The sequence below is a fragment of the Oncorhynchus keta genome, chromosome 17, assembly GCF_023373465.1.
Source record: "Oncorhynchus keta strain PuntledgeMale-10-30-2019 chromosome 17, Oket_V2, whole genome shotgun sequence".
Classification (NCBI taxonomy): Eukaryota; Metazoa; Chordata; class Actinopteri; order Salmoniformes; family Salmonidae; genus Oncorhynchus; species Oncorhynchus keta.
In genome coordinates this window covers 7,999,687-8,021,461 of record NC_068437.1, presented here as the reverse complement: position 1 = coordinate 8,021,461, position 21,775 = coordinate 7,999,687, and the positions used below count along the sequence as shown (strand labels likewise).

Below are 21,775 nucleotides of genomic sequence, written 5' to 3'. Positions count from 1 at the left end.
TAGCTGCCTGCCCCTTTTATTAGCTGCGCATCGGCACACATTTAAGCAAATAAACGCCTGTTTCAATTTTTTTTTAAATGTTTACAAGTGAACTTCAGTAAGTTTCAGTAAAGATTAGGCAATAGAAGAGAAAGGAGAGCAACATTATTGCCATGGGTGAAACAGCAGTCTGGTTTGACATGGTTGGCTCAACTAGCAAGATCTCACGGTCTCACTTCAGTATTCAACGTTTGTCCAGGAGGGATAAACGTCTATGGGTGAAGTGAAAGTAGGTCAGGATTAAGGTTGTTAAAACAGAAAATATATATATATTCTTTAAAAGCAACAAAAACTTGATGGTTAAGTTGTCCCTAGTGGATGGAATGGAAGGCATCTCCTGATATCCCGGGGACCTGAACAATCGTTGATTACTGAATTCTATCTGGTAAGATCATGTTGGTGCTGATGCATGACATTGGGGATGTATGATAGGCAACCTCGTCTTTGCAAGTCTGATCTGTGATGAATTTGTTATGTTTGTACTGGTCATAAACAGTGTGCTAGTCTTTTCAACATTTTGAGGAAAACCTGTGTGCATTAACGATATAGACACCTGGCTCAAATAGGAGCCTGTCTCTAATAAGCGCCGGTTATGTTCAGTGATTGAAGCAAATAAACACCCAGACTATTCATTTAAGTTTTAGGTTATTTGGACCATATCATGTTGGCTTTCCAAAAGCAATTTTTCTTATGAAAGGCCTTCCATCTTGACAGGGAGAGGATGAGACAACACTCAAGTTAGTAACACTAACAGTTTATAATTTTTTATACCACGGTTTTGTTGAACATTCGATTCTGATTGGCTGAAGGGTGCTTGATAGGTGGGCATACATTTGATTAACCATTCAGTTGCAACATCCTCCAGAGTTACACTTTGTAGTTCCGCCGGAAAATACCTCTCCATATCCGTAGGCTACATAAAGAGTGTAGTTAGTTTGCTACTTCAGCAGATGTAAACAGCATTTCAATTGTACTTTGTGTATTGTTGTTTTCTGTGCCAAACCATGATATAAGCGGAATATCCCTTTACATACAAGGCATTCGGAAAGTATTCAGACCCCTTGACTTTTTCCACATTTTGTTACATTACAGCCTTAATGAATACATTTCTTTCCTTAACAATTTACACATAATACCCCATAATGACAAAGCGAAAACACGTTTTTAGAAAGGTTTTCAAATGTATTAAAAATACCTTATTTACATAAGTATTCAGACCCTTTGCTTGAGACTCGAAACTGAGCCCAGGTGCATCCTGTTTCCATTGATCATTCTTGAGAAATCTCTACAACTTGGAGTCCACCTGTGGTCAATTTAATTGATTGGACATGATTTGGAAAGGCACACACCTGTCTATATAAGGTCCCACTGTCGACAGTGCATGTCAGAGCAGAAACCAAGCCATGATGTCGAAGGAGTTATCTGTAGAGCTCAGAGACAGGATTGTGTCGAGGCACAAAACATTTTTGCAGCATTGAATGTCCCCAAGAACAGTGTCCTCCATCATTCTTAAATGGAAGAAGTTTTTAACCAAAGACTCTTCCTAAATCTGTCTGCCAAACTGAGCAATCGTGCGAGATGGGTCTTGGTCAGGGAGGTGACCAAGAACCAGATGGTCACTGACAGAGCTCCAGAGTTCCTCTGCGGGGATGGGAGAACCTTCCAGAAGGACAGCCATCTGCATCACTCCACCAATCAGGCCTTTATGGTAAAGTGGCCAGATGGAAGCCACTCCTCAGTAAACGGCACATGACAGCCCACTTGGAGTTTACCAAAAGGCACCAAAAGACTCTGACCATGAGAAACAAGATTCTCTGGTCTGATGAAATGCCTGAATGCCAAGCATCACATCTGGAGGAAACGTGGCACCATCACTACGGTGAAGCATGGTGGTGGCAGCATCATGCTGTGGGGATGTTTTTCAGCAGCAGGGACTGGGAGATTACTCAGGATCGAGGGAAAGATGAACGGAGCAAAGTACAGAGAGATCCTTGGTGAAAACCTACTTCAGAGCGTTCAGGACCTCAGACTGGGGCAACGGTTCACCTTCCAACAGGACAACGACCCTAAGCACATAGCCAAAACAACGCAGGAATGGCGTCGGGATAAGTCTCTGAATGGCTGGGCCACTCAAGGACAGAGCCCAAACTTACACTTGATTGAAAATCTCTGGAGAGACCTGAAAAATGTGTGTGTAGCGACGCTCCCCATCCAACCTGACAGCTTGAGAGCATCTGCAGAGAAGATTAGGAGAAACTCCCCAAATACCGGTGCCAAGCTTGTAGTGTCATACCCAAGAAGACTCGAGGTTGTAATTGCTGCCAAAGGTGCTTCAACAAAGTACTGAGTAAAGGGTCTGAATATCTATGTAAATGTGGTATCAGTTTTTTATTTGTAATAGATTTGCTAAAATAAAATACTGTTTTTCCTTTGTCATTATGGGGTATTGTGTGTAGATTGATGAGGGAAAAAACAATTTAATACATTGTAGAATAAGGCTGTAACGTAACAAAATGTGGAAAAAGTCAAGGGGTCTGAATATTTTCTGTATGCACTGTAAGGTCACCCCCTACTTTTATTCAAAACATTTTAAACATGCAATTAACAATCCAACCCCAATACAGTACATACTATTCAACTGTAATGTGCTATTCAACTATACACTGCTTCGCTTCACATAGCAGTGGATCATGGACCCTACTCAGCCACAGGTTTAGACTTGCTCTTCTTCTCTTTGGCTTTGGGATCCTCTGACTCAGGGTCCCCTAGGGGAGGGGGAAGGGGCATTCTCCACATCATGCTCTTCATCTAGTGGCGTGGAGGTGGACTTGGGTGGAGCCTTAGAGCCTTAGGGATGAGATAAAGGATATTTTACTGATACAACATCTGACACGCATTCCCGTGGAATCGTATTACATGGAAACTAAAAACGTTTTACTTCATGTCACTTTGTGCAGTGGTGGACAACTGTTAAAAAAGGTAGGATCATATGCAATCTGTGTTTATCAAAGGTGCCAAAAAAATCAAGTAAGGTTTGGTGACTGGATATGGTTGATCCAGACCAGCCTACTGCAGAACTCTATTTAGAGAAAGATGATCTGGAATTACAACTAAAATCCAAAGACTCATTATAAATGAATGGGTGAATGAAAACACTCAGAGGCAGCAACATGGCGTCCGTCTCTAAATTTGACCTCCGCTTTCACTGACACACACCTGCAGCGAGCTGGATGCTTTTGCTGGCAGCTGAAGACATGGCCTGCCCAAGGGCCTGGTTGGTGCCCAGGGGCTGCAGGGACGTGGTCTTGGAGCGCTGACTGACTTTGGAGTCCTTACCTGGCTTGGTCCACACCGAGGTCTCTCCCACCTGGAGGGCAGATGCCAACTTCTGGGCCATCTCAATGAGCTGGGACAAAAAGGGTACAGACCGCTCAACATTAGGGATATGTGTTAGACTGGGAGCCAGCTTGAAGTGTTCAAGAAAGGAGCCCTGCTTCAGTATCAGAACATGGAGAACATACAGTTGAAACAATAACAAAATGGCACCCCGCCTCAGTTTTGGTAAATTTATAGCGCTATTTATGCAAGGACTGACATTCCAAGATAAAGCAATATTCATATTTTTAAAGCTATACGGTGTTTGTTTACATTTACAATGTTTGTGGTAAAACAATCTTATGTTTTGGGTTTTAATGGTGTACAACAGTTGAACTAAGCTCATGAGCAGGGGTGAAAGTAAACCTGGAAGGTAAAGAAATATTAGGATATGCCTCACCGGTAAAACATGAACCTATCACAGTGGACTCGTCAAGCAATGTCATTACCCTTTTTGGTGTTTTAATAGGAGTCTTTTTCCATTCATCAAATGGCGTGTGCACATTGCACTGTTGTAGATGCTGGAATTATTTTAAAAGTGGACAAACATGGGCAGGTAGCCTCCTTTATGAAGTGATTTGTTTGACAATCAGATGAAACATCACGCCACATTAAAAGGTCAAACATTTTCACAGTTAAATGACATGGTCTTTACTCTTAGGTGTACCGGGAAGAAACTATGGGTCTTTTCTCAATAAGCATACTACCGTGCTCCACACTCATGCTCCGAGTGCATTCTCAGAGGACGTTCTTGTGAGGAAGAGAGTGTAGAGAACGCATAAAACATTACATTTCAGCTGCACTTGCACTCCCAATACTGTATTACCTCACCTCCCCATTCACTGAACTTTCATCCAGCCAGGACAAATGGTAACAATAGAGACGAAACAAGATAAAAAAAGCAAACGTTTTACTTCATTATTATCCGCTAGCTATATGTGAACCGTAATAATCTAGCTAGCCAGCTAGTTAAACAGGCAAAAATTACCTAAAACGAAGGTAGATGTCAATTATTCGTGGGTAGCCACTAGTTGGCAGCCAATTCTTCGTGGCTATCTAACAGTAGCTCGTCAGTTATCCCTATTGACTTACTATGGGCATACCCATTCACCCAACCTTCTTCCAGCCAGGACAATGGCAATAGACAAAACAAGATATACACAAAGCAAACATTTTACTTCATAACTATCATAACAAGCATTTACCCACCTTTTGTGGAAGATGCATTGAGAGTATAGGGAGCGTTACTTCTTTAATCCTGAACGGCAATCAGCATTTACCAGTCAATGTTTTTACCACGACATCACTGCCTATGATATACCCTTATCCTCCCTGAATAGATTTCAGTACAAACAAATCATGAGCCAACCATCATGCTTAGAAGAGGCAAAAGTTACCTAACACCAATGTTAGGCCAGGTAGATTTAAATTATTCGTAGGTAGCTAGCTGCCAGTTATTTGTGTGTATCTAGATAGCTAACAGTAGTAGCTAACCAGATAGCCCTATTGACTTACTATGAGATTGCGATCTTCGCTACAGTGGGTATTGTAGGCAGGTAAACAAGCCAACATTAACACAGTATGTATTTATTAACGTATAAAGTTACAATATTGTAGTCAGGCAACATATGATATGTGAATGGGCAACATTTTATTCCGATGTCTGGGTTTATTTTCTCTCGCGTCAGCTAAAATAATGGCCGCCATTGATTTCAAGAAATGTGCCGCTATTTTCTGTATGGTTCAACATATTTATGTGCAAACTTTCTATTGAAGCTTGCGTCGATCCATGCTTTAAATATGTACAAACGGAGGACACCTCCGAGAAGTGCCCTCCATGCTCTGTTTCGTGTACTTTGATTTAGACTCATACTGCAACCCTCCCGTGCTCCAATTTGCATGCTCAGAGCAGGGTAGTATGCATTTGAGAACAATCCTATATCTACTTTCACCCCTGCTTCTGAGGCATGTATAAGTTATATTCTTCAAGAATCAATGAGTATACAGTATATCACTCATTTATAAGTCCAAAAATGTATTTAGCAATTGCGGATTGCCCCTTTTAAAGAGTCTGTGAGTAACAACTGAAATATGTTAACAATCGTGGTCCTTCTGTAGCTCAGTTGGTAGAGCGTGGCGCTTGTAACGCCAGGGTAGTGGGTTTGATTCCCAGGACCACCCATACGTAGAATGTATGCACACATGACTGTAAGTCGCTTTGGATAAAAGCATCTGCTAAATGGCGTATATTATATTATTAATGGTACCTCAAAAACACAGACAGGTATGCATGCACGTTCACACACACACACCTCTGGGTCAAATTCGGCATTATGGCTGCTTTCCGTCACTTTACTCTCCATCTCCAGGTACTGATCTGTGGCTCCTTTTTTGTCTCCTTGATTGTACAACAGGACTGCGAAATTCAGATTGATCAAGGGGTTACAGCTGTGAAAGATAGGCACAGAACAGTATACATGGGTTTAAGAACAATTAGACAACATATTGTAATATTAAAAATGCCTGAAAATGTAGGATTGAGGATGATACCCCCTCCACCCATCCCGCCATTCATAAAAATACAAATAAATGAATTCAGGTAAAATTCTTACTCATCCAACAACACTGCTTGCTCGTATGATCGCTTGGCATTCTCCCCGTCATCCATATTAGTAAGTGCAACTGAAAGAATTAAAAAAAAAAAAGACCAATAAGCCATGATCACACATTAGAATTTAGACATTGCTTTAAACCACAAGAAAGTACTTGTCCACAAGAAATTCAATAAGTTGGAATGGACACTCAAATGCACGTGGGGGAAATTAGAAGAAGAGAAACACATCGGGCAGTGCCTGCTTGATGCCAAATCAACAAGGTTAAAACTACAATCTGGGATTAACAGGCAAGATTTTAAAAATATATATATATATATATATCGAAGCCAAGAAACGAGCGAAACAGGCAAAAAAAAAAGGTATGTGTTGAAAGACATTGAAGTGGAGATGGCAGCCATAAGGAAAAACACAAGGTACATTTGTGAAACTATAGTATCACTGAAAATGCCCAGGGGAGCATACAAAAAAAATCATCCCTGTATGGTGGCACTAAGGGGCAAAGTAGGTTACTACATTTTACAAGCTACTTTGCCCCTTGGTGCCACGGTACTTTTGCAATTAGTTCTCCTGTACCTGCCAGCAGCATATAGAGCTCTGCCATCTTTGGCTGCAGGTTGACGGCAGCACTGAGGAAGTGGAAGGCTGAGGCATACTGTTGCATGGTGAGATGCACCAGGCCCAGGTTGTACAGGATTTTCCAGTCAAACGGAGACAGGTAGTTGGCCCTCTTCAGACAGCTGATGGCCTGAGGATGTGGAGGGATAGAAGATAAATGGCTAGAGAAAACCAGCTACTGGGTATACAGGCTATGTCAATGGCAATAACACATAGTGAACGGTTTAGATTTGTAGTGGTCGTAGTTTCACAAATGCATTTCTATGTGGTACGTATTCGTAGATGTTAGGTATTTTGACATTCTTAAAAAAAAAATAATTATGGGACAGAGACAAATATTGGTTATGTGTAACGGTACCTCAAAACACACACACAAAACCCTCTGGGTCAAATTCTGAAATATGGCTGCTTTCCAGCACATCAAATATTGGGATCACACTGAAAATGTGGCATCGGTTGGCCAATTGATCGGAGGGAAGTCTAGTTCGAAATGAGTCGGCGAGATGGTGCGAAACAGGCAAATTGGAGGTTGTCGCCCTTAGAATTTCCCTACCGCCACATATTTCTTGTTTCCGAAGAAGCACATGCCAATGTTATTCCAGAGGGGTGAGCTCTCAGGTACAGCATAAGCTGCCACGCGGTACTTATTCATGGCAACATCATAGTCCCCATGCGTCTGCATCATGCTGCCGGCTGCCAGGATGGCCTGAAGAGGGTAAAACACACACACACACACACACACACACACACACACACACACACTTAAGTCAGTTGCAAATACAGCATCCAATAGGATAGGGAGTATTAGGGAGGGCCTCCCCTACCTTAAAGTTGTTGGGGTCATACGTCAGGGCATTCCCAAGGTGTTCAAAAGCTTTCTGATATTTGCCTTGCTGGAGAGGAAATAGACTGATTTAGTTTCAAACTCACAAACGTGACTTGTCATATCATGGTTGGAGTGTGACCTTAGGAGAGACTGAAAGGCCTCGACTTACTTGCATGTATAGCAGGCCAAGAGTGGTGAGAAGATCCGTGTTTTCAGGAGAAAACCTGAAATAAAATGATTTTATATTTACTCAACCTTTACTTAACCAGGATGTAGGAACTCCAAATTGGCGCAGTGGTCTAAGGCACTGCATCGCAGTGCTAAGCTGTACAGCTAGAGATCTTGGTTTAAGTCCGGGCTCTGTCACAGCCGGCAGCGACCGGGAGACCCATGGGGTGGCGGACAATTGGCCCTGCGTCGCCGGATTAGGAGAGGGTTTGGTCTGCAGGGATGTTCTTGTCCCATCGTGCACCTACGACTCCTGTGGCGGGCCCGGGCGTAATGCACGCTGACACGGTTGCCAGGTGTATGGTGTTTCCTCTGACACATTGGTGCGGCTGGCTTCTGGGTTAAGCGGGCAGAGAGGCTTGGCTGGGTTGTGTTTCGGAGGACGCAGGACTCTTGACCTTCGCCTCTCCAGAGTCTGTACAGGATTTGCAGCGATGGGACAAGACGAACTACCAATCGAATACCATGAAATTGGGGTAAAAAAATATACATATTTTTTTTAAACAGGATGGCCCATTTCACCAGGTCAGAAGACCTCTTTCCCAATGACATAATGTATGTTTGTACATGGCCTAATATACACTGCTCAAAACAATAAAGGGAACACTAAAATAACACATCCTAGATCTGAATGAATGAAATATTCTTTAAAATACTTTTTTCTTTACATAGTTGAATGTACTGACAACAAAATCACACAAAAATGATCAATGGAAATCAAATTTATCAACCCATGGAGGTCTGGATTTGGAGTCACACTCAACTAGTGGAAAACCACACTACAGGCTGATCCAACTTTGATGTAATGTCCTTAAAACAAGTCAAAATGAGGCTCAGTAGTGTGTGGCCTCCATGTGCCTGTATGACCTCCCTAAAACGCCTGGGCATGCTCCTGATGACAACTCCTGGACAGTCTGTGGTGCAAATTTGGTGGATAGAGCGAGACATGATGTCCCAGATGTGCTCAATTGGATTCAGGTCGGGGGAACGGGCGGGCCAATCCATAGCATCAATGCCTTCCTCTTGTAGGAACTGCTGACACACTCCAGCCACATGAGGTCTAGCATTGTCTTGCATTAGGAGGAACCCAGGGCCAACAGCACCAGCATATGGTCTCACAAGGGGTCTGAGGATCTCATCCTGGTACCTAATGGCAGTCAGGCTACCTCTGGCGAGCACATGGAAGGCTGTGAGGCCCCCCAAAGAAATGCCACCCCACACCATGACTGACCCACCGCCAAACCGGTCATGCTGGAAGATGTTGCAGGCAGCAGAACGTTCTCCACGGTGTCTCCAGACTGTCACGTCTGTCACATGTGCTCAGTGTGAACCTGCTTTCATCTGTGAAGAGCACAGGGCGCCAGTGGCGAATTTGCCAATTTTGGTGTTCTCTGGCAAATGCCAAACATCCTGCACGGTGTTGGGCTGTAAGCACAACCCCCACCTGTGGACATCAGGCCCTCATACCACCCTCATGGAGTCTATTTCTGACCGCTTGAGCAGACACATGCACATTTGTGGCCTGCTGGAGGTCATTTTGTAGGGCTCTGGCAGTGCTCCTCCTTGCAAAGGCGGAGGTTGCCGCCCTCCTACGGCCTCCTCCACGTCTCCTGATGTACTGGCCTGTCTCCTGGTAGCACCTCCATGCTCTGGACACTACGCTGACAGACACAGCAAACCTTCTTGCCACAGCTCACATTGCTGTGCCATCCTGGAAGAGCTGCACTACCTGAGCCACTTGTGTGGGTTGTAGACTCTGTCTCATGCTACCACTAGAGTGAAAGCACCGCCAGCATTCAAAAGTGGCCAAAACATCAGCCAGGAAGCATAGGAACTGAGAAGTGGTCTGTGGTCACCACCTGCAGAACCACTCCTTTATTGGGGGTGTCTTGCTAATTGCCTATAATTTCCACCTGTTGTCTATTCCATTTGCACAACAGCATGTGAAATGTATTGTCAATCAGTGTTGCTTCCTAAGTGGACAGTTTGATTTCACAAGAAGTGTGATTGACTTGGAGTTACATTGTGTTGTTTAAGTGTTCCCTTTATTTTTTTGAGCAGTGTACTAACTACGTGAACTAAGCAAGCTCATGGAAATAATGCTAACAAACATTTCCTTGTTAATCTATAAAATTAAAACAACACACAGAAACACATATACCGTAAAACTTAAATTAATAGCCCGGGCATTTACTTGCTTAAATCACTGCACACAACAGGCGATTATTAGAGACAGGCTTATATACTGAACAAAAATATAAATGAAACATGCAACAATTTCAAAGATTTTACAGAGTTACAGTCAATTGAAATCATTTCATTAGGCCCGAGTCTATGGAATTCACTTGACTGGGCAGGGGCGCAGGCAAGGGTGGGCCTGGGGAGCCAGCAATTTTTACCCCACAAAAGGACTTTATTACAAAAAACAAGACTCAGCAGCCCCACTCATCAGACAATCCCGAAGGTGAAGAAGCTAATGTGGAGGTCCTTGGCTTAGAGGACGGTTGGACGTACTGCCAAAATCTCTTGATATGCCACACCTGCCAGGTGTGTGGCTTATCTTGGCAAAATAGAAATGCTCACTAACAGGGATGTAAACAAATGTGTCCACAACATGAGAGAAATACATTTTTTGTGCGTATGGAACATTTCTTTGACTTTTTATTTCAGCTGATGAAACATGGGACCAACACTTTACATGTTGCGTTTCTATTTTTGTTCAGTATATTTGAGCAAGGCATCCATTTCCTTAATGCACACGGCTTTTGCTCATTTGCGTAGTTAATTGTTTAATTCCAGAATTCAATTCCAGCATTTAAATACATTTCTTAATTTCCTGCACTAATGTGTTATCATTTACATTAACAAGGTTTCCATCCAATTGGCAACAGATTTTCATGTGAATATTCTAACATTTTCCCACTGGTTGTGTGTCTCCATCAAACAGACTTGCTGTGGACAAAAGAGTGAGTGATAACGTAGTGCTCACAAAATGTAGTTTTTGTACTGAATTTAAAAAAAAAAACCTACGTGTTTCTATCGCATGTTTAACTCAGCCGACAGTTTTGTCACAAAAACTAGTTGTTAGAGAGTTGGACTTGTAACCGAAAGGTTGCAAGATCGAATCCCCGAGCTGACAAGGTAAAAATCTGTCGTTCTTACCCCTGAACAAGGCAGTTAACCCACTATTCCTAGGCCGCCATTGAAAAGAAGAATTTGTTCTTAACTGACTTGCCTAGATAAAAAAAGGTAACATTTTAAAAATAAAATAGCAAATGTGCCTTGGCACGTGCGCTCTAGCCAACAGCTCGCAGATACAGTGTGGGTAAACTAGTCTACATGATGAGATTATTATGCAGTCAAGCATCGATCATCATGTCACCAGAATAAGACCCTCAATATTTATTGGAAAGGAGCATGAAGATCACCGTGCACTTTCACCACCCTGTGAAGTTCATCATAACTTATTAAAGCATTAGACCTCTCACTAAAGGCTTCAGTCATACAAAAGTTACACTGAAATCCGAACTGGTTCTCTTGCAGATGAGTAAGAACGTCTCACCCCATGTTCAAGAACGGCCTTTCTCCCATTATTTAGATTACAACCTCTCACTTGTGGTTATTTGGAAATGAAATAATCTCCAAAATATCGCGATTTTTAAAATGAGCCATAGAAAGTTGGTTGCAATTTCAGTTTAATCCACCAGAAAATACATAACAAATAAAAAATAAAATATTATGGTTAAACTCAAATATACTAATTGTTAATAAAAGGTTATATATTTTTATTGGGTGGGACGGGGGACAGTATAATCTTTGTAAATTATATAATAAATAGGACTGGTGGCGTTATGTCACACATGCAGCTAACAAAAATATATGGAAATGTCTGCTCTACCCAAAATTATAGCTAACTAACTGCAAATGGAAGAGGCAAGTGGAAGGGAGGTGGAAGGGGGAAAAGCAAGGAACTTGTCTGTCGTCACAGCATTGAATACCAACATTAGTTAAAGAAAATTGTGATAAGTAAAAAAAGTATACCAGTTTCATTTAAGGACCAACAAATTGACAGCTGTGCCATATACTGTGCATTTGGAAAGTATTCTGACTCCTTGACTTTTCCACATTTTGTTATGTTACAGCCATATTCTAAAATGTATTAAATAAAAATATCACATTTACATAAGTACTTTGTTGAAGCACCTTTGGCAGCGATTACAGCCTCGAGTCTTCTTGGGTATGACACTACAAGCTTGGCACACCTGTATTTGGGGAGGTTCTCCCATTAATATCTGCAGATCCTCTCAAACTCTGTCAGGTTGAATGTGGAGCGTTGCTATTTTCAGGTCTCTCCAGAGATCGTTGATCGGGTTCTATTCCGGGCTTTGGCTGAGTCACCCAAGGACATTGAGACTTGTCCCGAAGCCCCTCCTGCATTGTCTTGGCTGTGTGCTGAGGATTGTTGTCCTATTGGAAGGTGAATAGTCACCCCATTCTGAGGTCCTGAGCGCTCTGGAGCAGGTTTTCACTCTAACAGAGCTCCAGAGTTCCTCTGTGGAGATGGGAGAACCTTCCAGACGGACAACCATCTCTGCAGCACTCCACCGGGCCTGATTGGTGAAGTCTGATGAAACCAAGATTGAACTCAAGCTTCACGTCTGGAAGAAACCTGGCCCCATCCCTACGGTGAAGCATGGTGGTAGTGGCATCATGCTGTGGAGATGTTATTCAGTGGCAGGGACTGGGAGACCAGTCAGGATCGAGGGAAAGATGAACGTAGCAAAGTACAGAGAGATCCTTGATGAAAACCTGCTCCAGAGCTCTCTGGACCTCAGACTGGGGCGAAGGTTCACCTTCCAACAGGACAACAATCCTCAGCACACAGCCAGACAATGCAGGAGTGGTTTCGGGACAAGTCTCTGAATGTCCTTGAGTGGCCCAGCCAAAGCCCGGACCTGGTCAAACATCTCTGGAGAGACCTGAAAATAGCTGTGCAGCGACGCTCCCCATCCAACCCGACAGAGCTTGAGAGGATCTGCAGAGAAGAATGGGAGAAACTCCCCAAACACAGGTGTGCCAAGCTTGTAGTGTCATACCCAAAAAGACTTGAGGCTGTAATCACTGTCAAAGGTGCATCAACAAAGTACAGAGTAAAGGGTCTAAATACTTACGTAAAATGTGATATTTCCGTTTATTTTTTAACAAAAACAAAAAATGTTATTGCTTGTCATTATGGGGTATTGTGAGTAGATTGACGAGGGGAGCAATTCCATTTACTTTTGATACTTAAGTACTGTATATTTCAAACCAAATACTTTTTAGACTTTTACTCAAGTAGTAGTTTACTGGGTGACTTTCACTTGAGTCATTTTCTATTAAGGTATCTTTACTTTTACTCAAGTATGACAATTGGGTACATTTTCAGCCACTTGCTTTTGTGTTTGCAGTTAGCTAACGGTTCTCATCTGTTAGCAGTCAATGGCTAGCAGTTTCTGGTGATAAAAATGGATGATTGCCCTAATTTTTTTTATCATTACTGATTTATTTAATGTAACAAATCAAACGTTAAAAACTGACAACAATTCATGGTAATCTTGTACACAATTAATTTAGAACCGTCATTTATTTGAAAAAGGCGTTTAATTTGCTGAAATGTGTGCCGTGCCCAGCTATTAAAAGGGACAGGCAGCTATTTGAGACTACGTTCAATTGCAGTTTTACGTTAGATAAAAAAAGGGAACAGATAAGCAATAACCATTCTCAATCACAGTCATGGAAATGCCAACACACTCACTCACACAGACTTTAGTGGTCCTGTGTGACTCAGTTGGTAGAGCATGGTGCTTTCAACTCCAAGGTTTGTGGGTTCAAATCCCACTGGGGCCACCATTCATAGGAAAATATACACACAAGTTGCTTTCCATCTGCTAAGTTCAATATAATACTCACTCAACAGCACTTCTGTACACGTCGATGGCTTTGTCAGTGTCCCCTTCCAGCAGGTGAATCTTTCCCAGCATCATGTAGGTCAGGTCGTGCTTGCTCAACTCCAGGGCGATGTTCAACTGCTCTTCTGCCTGGCAGTACACACAAGCACACACCTTTTACTTTCATTAATTTACAATGTTGGTGTTTGAAACATTTTAACAATACTACACTGAACAAAAATGTAAACGCAACATGCAACAATTTCAAAGATTTGACTGAGTTACAGTTCATAGAAGGAAATCAATCCATTGAAATACATTTCATTAGGCCCTAATCTACAAATTTCACATGACTGGGAATTCAAATATGTTTCTGTTGGTCACAGATACCATAAAAAAAGGTAGAGTAGATCATCTGTTGATTGTGGCCTGTGGAATTTTGTCCCACTCCTCTTCAATGGCTGTGCAAAGTTGCTGGATATTGGCGGGAACTGGAACAAGCTGTCGTACACGTTGATTCGGATTAGAGTTCGACAGATTATGATTTTTCAACGGCGAAACCGATACCGATTATTGGAGGATTATTATTATTATTATTATTTATTTTTAATAATGACAATTACAACAATACTGAATGAACACTTATTTTAACTTAGTATAATACATCAATAAAAATCTATTTAGCCTCAAATAAATAATGAAACATGTTCAATTTGGTTTAAATAATGCAAAAACAAAGTGTTGGAGAAGAAAGTAAAAGTGCAATATGTGCCATGTAAAAAAGCTAACGTTTAAGTTCCTTGCTCAGAACATGAGAACATATGAAAGCTGGTGGTTCCTTTTAACATGATACTTAAATATTCCAAGGTAAGAGGTTTCAGGTTGTAGTTATAGTATTTATAGGACTATTTCTCTCTATACCATTTATATTTCATATACTTTGACTATTGGATGTTCTTATAGGCACTTTAGTATTGCCAGTGTAACAGTATAGCTTCCGTCCCTCTCCTCACCCCTACCTGGGCTCGAACCAGGAACACATCAACAACAGCCACCCTCGAAGCAGCGTTACCCATGCAGAGCAAGGAGAACAACTACTTCAAGTCTCAGAGCGAGTGCCGATTGAAACGCTATTAGCGCGCACCCCGCTAACTAGCTAGCCATTTCACATCGGTTACACCAGCTTAATCTCAGGAGTTGATAGGCTTGAAGTCATAAACAGCTCAATGCTTGAAGCACAGTGAAGAGCTGCTGGCCAAACGCATGAAAGTGCTGTTTGAATGAATGCTTACGAGCTTGCTACTGCCTACCATCTCTCAGTCAGACTGCTCTATCAAATATCAAATCATAGACTTAATTATAACATAATAACACACAGAAATACGAGCCTTTGGTCATTAATATGGTCGAATCCGGAAACTATCATTTCGAAAACAAAATGTTTATTCTTTCAGTGAAATACGGAACCGTTACGTATTTTATCTAACGGATGGCATCCATAAGTCTAAATATTGCTGTTACATTGCACAACCTTCAATGTTATGTCATAATTACGTAAAATTCTGGCAAATTAGTTCGCAACGAGCCAGGCGGCCCAAACTGTTGCATATACCCTGACTCTGCGTGCAATGAACGTAACAGAAGTGACACAATTTCACCTGATTAATATTGCCTACTAACCTGGATTTCTTTTAGCTAAATATGCAGGTTTAAAAATATATACTTCTGCGTATTGACTTTAAGAAAGGCATTGGTGTATATGGTTAGGTACAGTCGTGCAACGATTGTGCTTTTTTCGCAAATGTGCTTTTGTTAAATCATCCCCCTGCGTTGCATCGATTATATGCAATGCAGGACACGCTAGATAAACTAGTAATATCATCAACCATGTGTAGTTAACTAGTGATTATGATTGATTGATTGTTTTTATAAGATAAGTTTAATGCTAGCTAGCAACTTACGACTGCTTCTTACTGCATTCGAGTAACAGGCAGGCTCCTTGTGGAGTGCAATGTAAAGCAGGTGGTTAGAGTGTTGGACTAGTTAACTGTAAGGTTGCAAGATTAAATCCCGGATCTGACAAGGTAAATATCTGTCGTTCTGCCCCTGAACAGGCAGTAAACCCGCGGTTCCTAGGCCGTCATTGAAAATAAGAATGTGTTCTTAACTGACTTGCCTCGTTAAATAAAGGTGTGTAAAAATACCGATTTCCGATTGTTAAGAAAACTTGAAATCGGCCCAAATTAATCGGCCATTCCGATTAATCGGTGGACCTCTAATTCAGATCATCCCAAACATCCTCAATCGGTGACGTGGCTAGTGAGTATGCAGGCCATGGAAGAACTGGGACATTGTTCAGCTTCCAGGAATTGTGTATAGATCCTTGTGACATGGGGCCGGGCCATGCATGATCATGCTGAAGCGGCAGATGAATGGCACAATAACGTGCCTCATCAGGATCTCGTCAGGATCTCTGTGCATTCAAATTGTCATTGATAAAATGCAATTGGGTTCGTTGTCCATAGCTAATGCCTGCCCATACAATAACCCCACGGCCACCATATGGCACTCTGTTCACAATGTTGACATCAGCAAACCGCTCACCCACACCCATGGTCTGTGGTTGTGAAGCCGGTTGGACGTATTGCCAAATTCTCTAAAACTATGTTGGAGGCAGCTTATGGTAGAGAATTTAACATTCAATTCTGTGGCAACAGCTCTGGTGGACATTCCTGCAGTCAGCATGCCAATTGCTCGCTCCCTCAAAACTTGAGACATCTGTGGCATTTTGTTGTGACACAAAACTGCACATTTTAGAGTGGCCTTTTATTGTCCTCAGCACAAGGTGCACCTGTGTAATGATCATGCTGTTTTATCAGCTTCTTGATATGCCACAACTGTCAGGTGGATAGATTATCTTGGCAAAGGAGAAATGCTCACTAACCGGTTTGTACACAAATTTGTGCAAAACGTTTCAGAGAAATAAGATTTTTGTGCCTGAGGAACATTTCTGGGATCTTTTATTTCAGCTCATTAAACATGGGACCAACACTTTACATGTTGCGTTTATATTTCTGTTCAGTGTATTTTCAAGAGGGACTAAAAGATGTAACTTACATGGTTGAAGTCTTTGGTATAGATGTAGCACACACCTAAGTTGTGGCTGATCTCCTTCAAGTAGAGAGGTTGAAAAACGGGCATTGAAAATGTGATAGCCTGTAAACTATATTTCTTATCCGGGGATCATAAATACATAAAACTTTTCATACTTGAATTTTTTTTTTAACTGTTCTTCACAAAGTAGTATATTTATAAGCCAAAGTTACTTACCCAATCTTTCTCATTGAGCTGTGAAGCCTCATTGTAAACCTCTATGGCAGCCTTATGCTTACCAAGGAGAAATCTAGAAAAAAAAAAGCAAAAATGAACAAAGTGTCTAAATTACCAAATCATATGTACATATCTGGGATTCAGACTTAGGAAAGTAAGCAAATTTTCCATGGATCAATAAGAGTTAAAAAATTGTACTCGGAGATAACTTGCATGGGCACAACACACGCAACAGTAGCAAATATCTTAGCAAACAGCCTTGAAGCTTGAATTATAAAAAGGCCCCGATTTTTCGAAAAGTGTGCTCCTCACAGGGATCTGGCCACTTGTTTGAGGTTATCCGAGCTGCCAGGGTTGAGTATTGCACAGCTCTGGAACAGGTCCAGTGACTGCTGTATTTTCCCTTCCAGGCGAAGGATTAAAGCTGAACAGAGAGAGACAGACAGGCATCCCATCATGCTGTGAGAATCTAACATTTGGTCAGAGTTACACCTGACCTATTGTAATATACTTGTAACGATTGAACTGGTTCTGTTCTGCTAGACAATCGCCATACCTTGTACATAGACGGCATATTCACACATCCCCCCGGTTTCTTGTAGCTGCTCTTTGATGATTGACTGAATGAAAAAGAGGACAGCATGAAATTATACACTTTCAACGAATGCATGTTCCTGTCCATGGTTTTACAATGACACTTTATATGCAGGGTTGGGGAAGCTACTGTGAAAATATTCTTTACCAAGCTATCCATTACTTCACACTGGAAGAAGTTAAGTTAGACTATAGCTAACCTTAAAGGTCCAATGCAGCCATTTGTACCTCAATATCGAATAATTTATATGTAACAATTAAGTACCTTGTGATTGTTTTCAATTAAAATGGTCAAAAATAAATTAAAATAGCTTCTTAGCAAAGAGCATTCTCAAGCAAGAATTTTGTATAGGACTGTCTGCGAGTGGTCTGACCATAGAGATCCTATTAAATTACGTAATTAAAGTATTACTGAATAGCCGTTAACGGCAGAGAGTTTAGAACTCTTTCTTATTGGTCTATTACCACCTGGTGATGTCACCAGGAAGGCCAAAAGTTGGTATTTTCAAACAGCTCTTACACTAAAATGGCATTGTCATACTTTTTGTTACAATTTCACAGTATTATTCTAACCTCAGTGTGGAAATATATATATATATATAACACACAGAAAAATCACGTTTTTGACTGCACTGGGCCTTTAAGAAAAATACAGTTACTTAATTAACTAAACATCCAAACTACGTAGTAAATTATATCTAAATCTGAATGTCATAGAATACAAATTGCAAGAACAGATCACTCTGGAGGCAGATGTTAACAGAATTTTTAATTTAGCCTATTAAACACGAAAACTGTTTCAAGTGAGAATTAAGGAAAGTCCGATGTCAAAAACAGAAAGGAAATTCTTTCCTACGTCATCCATATTTTATTTTTGCAAAATAACTAGTGAGTGGTTTGCTACAGTAAAAGTCATGAACTACTAAAAACACTACCCATATCTGAATTTAGTTCAACTACCACCAAGCTACTACAAAACTCCCAAAACACTATTAACATGACACTTTTTCTCTCAGAGAGAGAGACCTAACAAACAGATGTCCTCCTACCTTACAGGTCTCATAGTCTTTACGGATGTAGTGAAGATGGATGAGCCAGTTTCTTCTCTCCAAAATAGGGAGCTCAGGCGCTGAATAGAAATAAAGGCAGATAAAACCCAGACCTATCTAAAGTATGTCATATTTCTAGTCATTTCAATTCATTAAATATGCTGCTTGATTTGAAAGAATATGACTTATAAATAGCTTAGAGGTGCAATAGTTACTGCCATTCAATAATTACTCAATGAATGATATACCAATTGATTCTTGAAGAATATAACTTAGAAATATCTCAGGAGCTATGAACAACTGTCTTAACGACCCAATGCAGTCAAAAATAAGATTTTCTCATGTTTTATATATATTTTCACACTATGAAGATGGAATAAAACTGAAATCGTGAAAATGATAATGCCCTTTTAGTTTAAGAGCTGTTTAATATATGCCATTTGAAAAGAATGCCTGAAATTTCAGCCTGTTTTCGTGGGATGAAGTTTTGGCCTGCCTGGTGATATCACCAGGCGGTAAATTAGCTGCCAATAACAGCTAGTTTTCAGTTTTTCCCTCCTGATTCAGATCTTGCCAAGATCATTAATGTCAGTTTGTCTTCATTGTATAAAATGTTATTCCATTGACAATGTTGTATTTCCTCCCAAACATTCAGCTAAATTCTTGTTTGAGAAATTGCTCTTTGCTAAGAAGCTATTTTAATTCATTTTTGACCATTTTAATTGAAAACCACAATAAGATACATACTTGTTACCTAGAAATCATTTTATATTGAGATACAAACGGCTGCATTGGACCTTTAAACAACCATAACTCTAAATCAAAGGTTGTTCCACTGCTCTGATTGGAAACAACATATGTTTAAAAAGTTATTTCCAGGACATCAAAGGCACTAAGGAAGCAACGTGAATTGACCAACACAGCCTTGCCTTCCAGGCAGCTACCAAATCTGGTTTAACTAAAGCTGATCTATTTTGGTCTAATCCTCTTCAAAGGGAAATGAACCTGCTCAATAATGACACCCAGTGGACAAAAAGAGACCTCGTCAAAAAAATGTGTTTCTAATGCATGCAAACAATATACATGTATATATTTACTAAACCTTTAGTGTGGATTAAATATACCCATTAAGTAGTCACCTGTAATGTTTGTATTCAGTGCAATGAAAATTGGACAGTCTGAATAAAATCTGTGTAATTGAATAGTGGCAGCTACAGCTCACATCAGAGCTGTAGGCCTACATACTTCATAAAATAAAGGGATAATGGCTACTGTAGAACAGTTTACGTCAAAGAACATGTCTCTGGGAAATTGGAATGCTTGGTAAGATAGTTCAACTTTCAAGCCCAATGTTGTACATTTCTCTCTCAGTGTAAAATAGTTAGCATATTTGTCAGTAATGTCAATCTAGGAGTCTTCAATATGGGTTTGAACAACAAACCTTTTTTAGGACGAGGCTTCCTGATTTCAGAAGCTGGAGGCAGTTGAACATCCTGGGAAAGACACACACAAACCATGCGTTATAAAACACATCATCATCACATTTTTTGCTCTATACTGAAAGTTCTCTATCTTGATAACTTGATATGCACATTTTGGGGGGATTGTATGAACAGTGGACTAATGAACAACATATTAAAAGATAGTTTGAGTGAACTGTTCCTTTAACCTGTAGATAATACAAAATAATGAAGTATATTGTGGCCCATGGCACTTGTAACTCATCTCAGTCCTGGGGGGAGGAAATGGAACTGTGTCTTTCAAAGTAACCAAATTACATCCAAAACAAAGTCATAGGCCAACTGTTTGACTCAGAGTAAATCAATATTTTTACTACAGTATTCCTGACACAAGGCTACTTTATACATCTTTCAGAATGACACAAATGCAATATGGATTAATTCACCCTGAGTGCAATTACAGTAGTATTCATATTGACACATGACATGACTGACATGCAGTGTTGTTTAGTTGGAGCAGAAAAGCAAAATAGAGCTTCACGGCATAATATATGCAATCAATTAAAAGTAATCTGTACAAGCCTCAACAAATCTAACTGATGATTAAAATAAAATCAGTATGCATTGCATATTTTATTTATGCAACCTTTATTTAGCCAGAGTGATTGAGAACTCAGTCTACAAAGAAGAGGTGCACACGCTGAAATTACATAAGTGTACATTTGTTATTTAAGTCTACAATATTTATCAAAAAATCATTATTTTTGGAGGCTACATGGGGAGCAGGGGGACGTATCTCGAGGTAGGACGCATCTTCTCGATACAACACGCACCTTTATAAATCTCGCAAGGCAAGTCAAACTTTCTATCAGTTATGGCTAAAATAATGGATATAGTGCTCTATTCGCCAAATAAATGCTGCATATAACACAACTAAATGCAATTGTGCAATGGCAATTTGTTAAATTGTTATAATTAAATGGCTTACCGCTACGGGATTGTCGTCTGCCATGTTTACTTCAATGGTCGGATTCTTCTTCTTTGATGAGGTTTAACGGCAGTTGGCGTCCATTAAAATGTTGCATTACCGCCAGCTACTAGACTGGAGTACAACTCCCTTGTACTTTCGTTGAAAAAATAAACAAACAAATACCCTACCATCTAACACTGCACTCACAATTTTTTTAATTATAAAATGTAACACCACCCTACTCCACTATTTTAATCTATTTAGTCCTACCTCAGGCCAACAACTTGAAAGGATGGGACACCACCAAACCCTGTAACTCTTCTGATGTCAAGTCTCATACACCCATTAGTTTAACACGGAGCACATTCTCCCTCTGACCAGAAGAAACACAAAGACAATAAGGAAGAGGCCTACTAACTTCTGACAAACCCTTCTTTGGAGGGCATATACAGTTGAAGTCAGAAGTTTACATACACCTTAGCCAAATACATTTAAACTCCGTTTTTCACAATTCCTGACATTTAATCCTAGTAAAAATTCCCTGTCTTAGGTCAGTTAGGGTCACCACTTTATTTTAAGAATGTGAAATGTCAGAATCATAGTAGAGAGAATTACTTATTTCAGCTTTTATTTCTTTCATCACATTCCCAGTGGGCCAGAAGTTTACATACACTCAATTAGTATTTGGTAGCATTGCCTTTAAATTGTTTAACTTGGGTCAAATGTTTTGGGTAGCCCTTCCACAAG

General features: G+C 40.6%; 2 protein-coding genes across 4 annotated transcripts in view; one reads left to right on the top strand and one right to left on the bottom strand.

Moving 5' to 3' along the window:
- Nucleotides 1-21,775, top strand: part of prdm11 (PR domain containing 11) — a 362,582-nt gene that overhangs the window by 58,675 nt on the left and 282,132 nt on the right. The window lies entirely within an intron of this gene.
- bbs4 (Bardet-Biedl syndrome 4) lies at nt 2,413-21,731 on the bottom strand. 2 transcript variants are annotated; one of them, XM_035790505.2, is made up of 16 exons: nt 21,047-21,731; nt 20,040-20,091; nt 18,599-18,678; nt 17,512-17,575; nt 17,268-17,379; nt 16,956-17,028; nt 16,743-16,796; nt 13,648-13,775; nt 7,640-7,694; nt 7,469-7,537; nt 7,198-7,350; nt 6,603-6,774; nt 6,027-6,096; nt 5,727-5,862; nt 3,376-3,445; nt 2,413-2,886 (listed from the first exon to the last, which is right to left on the bottom strand). In XM_035790505.2, exons 1-16 carry the CDS (start codon nt 21,068-21,070, stop codon nt 2,795-2,797), a joined length of 1,404 nt encoding a protein of 467 aa, XP_035646398.1. In that variant the 5' UTR covers nt 21,071-21,731; the 3' UTR covers nt 2,413-2,794. The 2 variants fall into 2 exon arrangements, with proteins under 2 accessions (XP_035646398.1, XP_035646396.1); XM_035790503.2 differs by having other exon boundaries at nt 3,256-3,445; nt 21,047-21,714.

Excerpts from the sequence above, each read along its gene's own strand:
- bbs4 (XM_035790503.2), bottom strand. The coding sequence starts at position 21,070 with ATGGCAGACGACAATCCCGTAGCG. Across the intron at positions 3,446-5,726 it reads ATGCCGAATTTGACCCAGAG|CTCATTGAGATGGCCCAGAA; the intron begins GTGTGTGTGTGT and ends TTTTTGTCCCAG. Across the intron at positions 2,887-3,255 it reads AAGCATCCAGCTCGCTGCAG|GCTCTAAGGCTCCACCCAAG; the intron begins GTGTGTGTCAGT and ends CTCATCCCTAAG.